This window comes from Onychostoma macrolepis, chromosome 09 (genome assembly GCF_012432095.1).
Source record: "Onychostoma macrolepis isolate SWU-2019 chromosome 09, ASM1243209v1, whole genome shotgun sequence".
In the NCBI taxonomy this organism is placed as follows: domain Eukaryota; kingdom Metazoa; phylum Chordata; class Actinopteri; order Cypriniformes; family Cyprinidae; genus Onychostoma; species Onychostoma macrolepis.
In genome coordinates, this window is record NC_081163.1 from 30,637,759 (window position 1) to 30,645,763 (window position 8,005).

The 8,005-nt window shown below is 36.4% G+C and overlaps 1 protein-coding gene across 2 annotated transcripts; it reads left to right on the plus strand.

The window, feature by feature from the left end:
- Positions 1–1,211: 1,211 nt before the first annotated feature.
- On the plus strand, positions 1,212–7,041 carry u2af1 (U2 small nuclear RNA auxiliary factor 1). Of its 2 annotated transcripts, none has more exons than XM_058787736.1 (8): positions 1,212–1,334; positions 2,999–3,086; positions 3,170–3,233; positions 3,343–3,392; positions 4,330–4,428; positions 4,662–4,795; positions 5,796–5,888; positions 6,703–7,041. In XM_058787736.1, exons 4-8 carry the CDS (start codon positions 3,363–3,365, stop codon positions 6,875–6,877), a joined length of 531 nt encoding a protein of 176 aa, XP_058643719.1. In that variant the 5' UTR covers positions 1,212–1,334; positions 2,999–3,086; positions 3,170–3,233; positions 3,343–3,362; the 3' UTR covers positions 6,878–7,041. The 2 variants fall into 2 exon arrangements, with proteins under 2 accessions (XP_058643719.1, XP_058643718.1); XM_058787735.1 differs by lacking the exon at positions 1,212–1,334 and adding an exon at positions 2,303–2,482.
- Positions 7,042–8,005: the final 964 nt, after the last annotated feature.

The window sequence follows — 8,005 nt, forward strand, 5'->3', positions numbered from 1 at the left end:
GATTATTGTGATGTTTTTATCAGCTGTTTGGACTCTCAATCTGACGGCACCCATTCACTGCAGAGGATCCACTGATGGGCAAGTGATGTAATGCTACATTTCTCCAAATGCTGCTTAGATGAAGAAACAAACTCATCTAAATCTTGAATGGCCTGAGGGTGAGTAAATGTTAAGCAAATTTTCATTTTTGGGTGAACTATTCATTTTAGAAAGTAAGATTGAGATAATACCTATATTATTTAATTGCAGTATTTCTGTAAAATACAGACCTGTTGGTGCAAACATTTTTATTTATTTATATATAGCATGTATCAGGTCGGTGTGAGTGTAATGATTTTTTTTTTTTTCTAGAAATGAACAATAATTTGAAAAATACTCATTTAAGAAACAATCAGTATTGTTAAAAAAACAAAGCATTTTTTAAACAAAAAAGTAGGCCTATTAGTAGGCTATCCTATCAAAAAAGTTTACCCATGAGGTATAAATATATAAGACACACAAGCTAAATCCCATTGGCTGTATTCCACATTAACAAAATTTGAGACATGTTTAATAATGTGCGCGATGTTGCAATTTTCTAGCCAATAGAGTGGGGGAACTATGATGTCACTTTGTAGGCGAAAACCCGGAAGCGAGTTAGCATTTTAGCACTTCCGGTTCCATTGTCCCAGAGTCAATGGCCGTTTCTCAAACGGAAGGCTGCATACGTCATCAAGCCTGGTTTATTTCAGTTAACTGAACATTACATTTGCGAGTCAAAAGCATATTACAACAATTTACACTTAACTAAGAATAATGGTCAAATTTATAACTGTTAATATTCTAAAATAAGATCTTCTTTATGGCGTATGCAGCCTACAAATGCGACCTCCGGAGGATGCAGCCTTCCGTTTGAGAAACGGCCAGAATGGGTTTTCTGAATGGGATTTTGGTTAAATCCCTTAAATAAGGTCCGTGGTTCACACAAGCTCAAGATACGTTCACGTTTTATTCTACGACATAAAACACACCAGTTACACCCCACTAGTGATTTTTTAAACTGTTATGTTTCTTTAAAAATACGGTTGCTAACAGCTAAATGGGACTGTCTGAGACATTTAGCGTCATCACGCCGAACAGTTTATCAATTTAGTATTTTGCAGTTGTAGTATAATTTGTAATACAATTAATTTTAGAATAACCAATGAATAGTTTCCCGCATTTTATATTGTTGTTCGACAATGTTTTTTTTTTTTTTTTGCTTTGCCTCGAAATGAGACACATGTCTTCGGCTGGAAGAAGCTCGTTTTTATCGCTTTCCTACTGATTCAGAGACTCTGGGTTCGTACTATAAGGTAAACTCATATTACCATTATTACATGTAAACACCATATTTACCGGCTTTACGTGGTGAAAGTTAAACTTTAATAATGCGTAGTGCTTAAAGCCACGTAAAAATTAAATGTTCAACATGAAGCTGTTAGAAAGCATATAGATATAGGATTTCCTAGAAGCAAGGATAAAATAACATTTTGTGTATCCACCCTAACAAAATGAGAGCTGAAATGTGGTACTTTGTTCACTAAAATAAATGTAATCTTACCATATCCAAAAACTCGCTCACTCTGCTGCTATTTAAAAGATTAAATACGCGGGGATACCTTTTAAATTAAAATATTCATATTAATCAAGGATTTATTCACTTTTAATGCACCTTATTTCGAAATACGAATGTACGAAGTACAGAAATACGTGCTTTAAATGTCCTTTAGTTAAGATTATTTCATTTATTCACTATACTATTTATTACTAATGTCTCATTTCAGTTTTAGTTTGGCTCTAGTTTTGTATTTATTCCAGTTTATATGAAACGGTTAATGTAGCGTGGATTAACATTCATATACAGAGTAAATCCTTCACTGAACATGTTAAAAAATAAGTTGTCGGGAGCGCGCTGGTGGTGACGCTGAAGGCGAGCGACGGTGGTGCTGTAGTTCGTTTATAGCCTAAGTTTAGCTTTTCAGTTCTGGCGCTTTTATTTAGGCTTCAAAATTCGTCAACTTTATATTATTTTGTGAAGATTATCTTGATGGACAAAACGTGTAAGTTTCATGAACTATGATTGAGCACAGAGCTTATTTTTTGCGATTATCCAAAAGCCTATGGAAAAATCCCATTGGCTTTTTGTCGAGGAACCAGTTTCATGCTAACAGCCGATCCGCCTACAAAGTGACGTCATAGTTCCCCCACAAAATGTATTAGAAACCAAGTCGGTTATTTCCTGAATTAATTCCCGCCCATTTCAGCTGACGCGCAGGCTTGATTTCTTTCTTGTATTTGCCGCCCTGAAGTTTGCGCGTCACTACACTAGGCGGCGGCACCCGCTTCCTCCGAGTTCCTCTCCGCTCTTGGTTCTCCAGTAGAAGAAGAACCTCCCATCGCCTTTCTTTTTTTTCAAAATGGCCGAATACTTGGCGTCGATTTTCGGTACAGAAAAAGACAAGTAAGTTAATTGAAATATTCTCGAAATATTGTGTGCATTTGGTTATTCTAAGCAATCGTATGTATTTTTTACAAACCGGTGATAATGGGTAGAATATAAGATTGTTTGTATTTTCTATCTCACGCCTCGTGTGGTCATCACTGACTTGTTTGCCAACCTCGCGTCTAGTCAAACAATAATAATGCTGCTAAACATGTGCATCACACCGTAGAGCTATTATATACTGAATAATCATTATATTATATGCTTATTTTTATTTTGTATCTTTTGCCTCGGCTTCACTGTGGCTCCATTGCGTTTCATTCATTGTGTTGCTTGTTGAACGATCGTATTTATAAGGTTCGCTACAAAAGCTCATCGTCTTTATATTTCAGTTGTTGTTTGAGCTCTCGTTATTTTGCATTTTAATATCGTGGAAAGAAATAGTCGTGTGAACTGAATTCCAAACAAACTTGCATGTGTGTGTGAACAGTCGGAGCAAGTGTTTGTATTTTGAACCTCTCTTGTTTTCATCAGGGTTAACTGTTCTTTCTACTTTAAAATTGGAGCATGTCGCCATGGAGACCGATGCTCTAGACTCCATAACAAGCCCACGTTCAGTCAGGTATACCAGTGATCCTCTAATGTACTTCTGCGTAATCTTTCTATTAGTTTTGTATTGTAATTCGCATTGGATTTGTGTTTCAGACCATTGCTCTGTTGAACATTTACCGGAACCCCCAAAACACAGCTCAGTCTGCGGATGGCATAAGTAAGTCTCGCTCATATGCACAGCCTAACATTCACAGAAACAAAGAGCATCCCAGAGTTACTGCAGTGGTTATTGGCACTGACTGCATGTGTCTTCTCTCTTTTATCAGATGCTGTCAGTGATGTGGAGATGCAGGAACACTATGATGAGTTCTTTGAGGTAAGTGCACTATCTCTGAATGTTATGGGGAGGTGGTGAGGATGACCGGTCATGCCTAAAACAACCTCAATGTAATTATGATTCCAGCCATTACAGAGTTCCCACAATCAGAGAAACGATGGCAGTATTTAGGATTTTCAAAATAGTCTTTTCCAAGCTTGAGTTCAAAGTTCAAACCAAAGTCATGGACACTTCTATTATGAATATTCACTCTAGTGCTCTGTTCTACATTTTCATAGACTAGATATTGTTGTTGTTTGAAGTAAATGTTCTTTCTAGCAGTTGTGATGTGTGATTTGTAAACAAACCATCTTTCTCAGAATTTTGCTGGACTAATTATTTTTGAAATCTGGTGAAGGCCTCAAAAATGATTGCTCTGGATATAACCTTGATCGTATCATTCATAAGTTTGGGGTCAGTAAGATTTCTTTCTTTTAAATAAAAATTTTTTTTTTTAAAGAAATTAAAAGCAGCACTCAACTTTTAAATTTTTTTTTTATTATTGTTACAAAAGATTTCCATTTCAAATTAATGCTGTTCTGTGCATGTATGTATCATCATATCCGACTGATTTCTGAAGAGTCATGTTACACAGAAGACTGGAGTAATGATGCTGAAAATTCAGCTTTGCATCACAGGAATAAATTACATTTGAAAATATATTCAAATAGTAAAAGTTTTTAAATTGTAACACTTCACAATATTTACTGTAGTTTTTAAGAAATAAAATACAGCCCTAGTGAGCCTAAGAGACTTCTTTCAAAAACATTGAAATATCTTACTAACTCCAAACTTTTGAATGGAGGTGTATCTCTTATGACACAATTAATTTCAGAATGATGGGGCAGATATAGATGATACAGTTTGGCCCTGTTTGTTGCATCAGTTGTTTTTAGGCTTTTATGCTCCAATATCACTTTAAATTCTTTGTTTACAGGAGGTCTTCACTGAAATGGAAGAGAAATATGGAGAGGTTGAGGAGATGAATGTGTGTGATAATTTAGGAGATCACTTGGTTGGAAATGTCTATGTGAAGGTGAGAGAATTTGCAGTGCTTACATTGTTATAATTTATTGTAATTTACTGCTTAAATCTAATTGTCGTTGTTGAATTTGTAATAAAGTTAGAATTTCAAACTCCGAATTCAACAGTTAAACACATCTCTACACTTTTACTGTTTTATGTGCTGTTTTCTTATTGATAGTGTTACCCAGATGATACTCATTTATTATTAAAATGAATTTGTATTTTTGCTTTTTGTGTGTGTAGTTCCGCCGTGAGGAAGATGCAGAGAAAGCGGTGATTAACTTGAATAACCGCTGGTTTAATGGCCAGCCCATCCATGCTGAGCTCTCGCCTGTCACTGATTTCAGGGAGGCCTGTTGTCGACAGTATGAAATGGGGTAAGGGACTGAATAATCAGAGTGCTGCACATCTTCCCTTCTACAGGAACGCACAACAACGCCGTGCACTCTAATGCTGCATTCCCACAGATACATGTTTACTTCCCTCCCCTCTTCAAATTGTTTACTGAAACCTGGTGTCTAAACAACTGTCCCATTGCACATGATTTGTTAATTCAGGTGAAGGTGTTTTCTTAAGCACTATTCGGACGGGACTAGTTTTCTAAACTACGTTTGAGTTTCAATTCTTATCACCTGACGTCTGCGATTTTCATGTACCAATTCAGACGGGACTAACATCTCCTTGTTTAGGTGGGAGGGACTGTTTTGTACATCTAGGCGTTTCAGAGATCACGCGCTCTGTATGCGTGCATTGCGTATATTCATTCGGATTGATTACCATTAGTATAACAGTGGTGATAACTAGAAAATACTATGGTGAAGCTAAATGGCTAGTACAGCAAAACCATGTTAATGTGTGGTTACTTTAGTTATTTATTTGTAGTAAACCTGTTTAAATTTCATAAATTGAGTGCATAAATGAACGTGAGTAATTTTACCTGACGCTGATATTACAATAGCCAGTTTGAACAGTTTACGTGATCTGGCGCTTGAATTTATTGTTGTTTTTATTTCTCTGCTGGGAGGCAAATATATCAAACATGAGCGCGGTAAGAGCGTCTACGGTAATTCACGTTGGCCAAAACACAAGGAAACGTGTTGTGAAAAAAAAAAAATATCACAGACATCGCATTCGGACGGGATAAGTTTTCTCAGAGAATCACTGAGTTTGCTGAAAAACAGTAGGTAATTTTCTCTGGAATTATTACAGAGGTTGTGTGAGAAAAACACAGACGTGGCAGATTCAGACAGGATTAAAATCACCAAGTACGTCTGTGAAACACAAATTTCTCTAACGACCCCCTGTAAAACTAGTCCCGTCCGAATAGGGCTTTACTGCTTCACTGTGACTGATTGCAGTACTTGTGTGTTCCTGCAGAGAGTGCACTCGAGGAGGCTTCTGCAACTTCATGCATCTGAAGCCAATCTCAAGGGAACTCCGAAGAGAACTGTATGGCCGCAGGAGGAAGAGGTCGGTCTGATTTAAAACTCCTCAGAAGAATAAAGATTGTTACAGAACACTTGAGCAGATCTTGTAATTCTCACATCACTGTCACTAGGCCTCTATAAGTTCTTACTTATTACTATTATCTGTTAGCAAGATAAGAGATCCTTATTATAACATAACCATTTGCACAAATTAGTAACCTTACACACATTTTTGCAGTTTCTTTTGTGAAACATGTGACCGCATCATTTATATATACTACCCATCAAAGGTTTGGGGCTGGTAAGATTTATTTTAAATGTTTTTTAATGCTTAAATATCTTCTGCCCACCAAGCCTGCATTTTAAAATAAAAAAAAATGCATTAAAATTAAATAAGTAAATGTGAAATATTATAATGACATGTTTTCTATTTGAATAAATTTTAAAATGTAGTTTATTCCTGTGATGCAAAGCTGAATTTTCAGCATCATTACTCCGGTCTTCAGTGTCACATCCTTCACAAAGGATCCTGATCCTTCAGAAATCATTCTAATATGCTGATTTGCTGCTCAAGAAACATTTCTTATTATCTCTTAATATTTTGTGGAAACCGACACTTGTTTGTTCAAGATTCTTTGATGAATAGAAAGTGCAAATGAACTGCATTTATTTGAAACAAATGTGCTTGTCACTTTTGATCAGTTTATCAATTTTTATACTTGATGAATACTTGATGAGTATTATTGTCTTAAAAAAAAAAAAAAAAAACTAAGCTTACTGACTGCAAACTTTTGAAAGGTACTGTATAATGGACTGGTTTTGGACTCGTTAGTAAATTTATTCTCTCTCCTATGCAGGCATCGCTCCCGTTCACGTTCCCGTGAACGCCGCTCTCGCTCTAGAGAGCGCAATAGAGGAGGTGGGGGCGGAGGTGGAGGCGGAGGCGGAGGCGGAGGTGGAGGCGGAGGCGGAGGTGGAAGAGACAGAGAGAGACGGAGGTCAAGAGATAGAGAACGCTCTGGTCGCTTTTAAAATGTCCTTCTTTCTTGAAACCAACATTTGATCCCCGAGTCCTGCCCTAGTCTCTCCTGATGAAATGTGATAAATGTTGAATTTATTTCCTCCCTGCCTTCTTTGTCCTCTGACCTTTTTATGCGCGTTTTTGTTTGCTTTTCAATAAAGATACCTTAATCAGTTTACTGCCTTTCAGTAGTTCTATTATTCTCATATATTCTATATTCTCTTACTACCTTCTAACAACGGAAGCAGTGTTTAGTAATCAAGTTTCTGGATTTTCTGACCTAGTGATTTAATGTTTTTTATTTAGAAGAAATGATCATATTGTTCTCAAATTTGCTGTAATCCCTATAGGTTTACTAATGCATTTTGTTAAGGCTAATTTAATGGCAGGGAAGGGGCAATATCCACCTAACAAATATCAGGTCACAAAAAATGGCCTGGTTAATTTAGAATTGTTTGTAACACAGCTGTATTTTGTTGATTATACCAAATAATGGCTTGTTTCCACCGAGAGGTACGGTACGCAATTATGTCTGTTTCCATTGTCAGAAGTTGTGAATGGTACCAAAATAGCGAACCTTACCGAACCACTTTTTTGCTACCCTTCCGTTGGGGTACCTAGCACTATGGAAGCCCGTTTCTGCCACTGAAGAAAAAATTATTGTGTGATATAAACTCGCAACTGCGAGTTATAAAGTTAGAATTAGGCTACGATTTATAAAGTCACAATTGCAATTATGACTTTTTTCTCGCAATTGCGAGATTATATCACGCAATTATGAGGGGAAAAAAGTCCGAATTGTGAGAGAAAAAGTCGCAATAACCTTTTTTTTTTCCTGCTTTTTTTTTTTTATTCAGTGGCGGAAAAGGGTGGAGTTAAACTCACTGCAGAACGTTGATTGGTTGACTAGAATCGTCACTTTTGCGTGATACAAGGGGATAAATCTTCACTAGGGATGGGCGATACCTCATATTTTATTTTCGATCCGATACTGATATTTTCAAGCCCAGTATCATCGATACCAATACCTCTAAACTAAACTGATCTTTTAAATTATTAAAAGAATATAATCAGTAATTATACTCACTTAATATTAGATTTTAAAGCCATGATTTAATTTTTTTACATTTCATATGCCT

Excerpts from the sequence above, each read along its gene's own strand:
- u2af1 (XM_058787735.1), top strand. The coding sequence starts at position 2,439 with ATGGCCGAATACTTGGCGTCGATTTTCGGTACAGAAAAAGACAA. Across the intron at positions 3,087-3,169 it reads ACAAGCCCACGTTCAGTCAG|ACCATTGCTCTGTTGAACAT; the intron begins GTATACCAGTGA and ends TTTGTGTTTCAG. Across the intron at positions 3,234-3,342 it reads TCAGTCTGCGGATGGCATAA|ATGCTGTCAGTGATGTGGAG; the intron begins GTAAGTCTCGCT and ends CTCTTTTATCAG.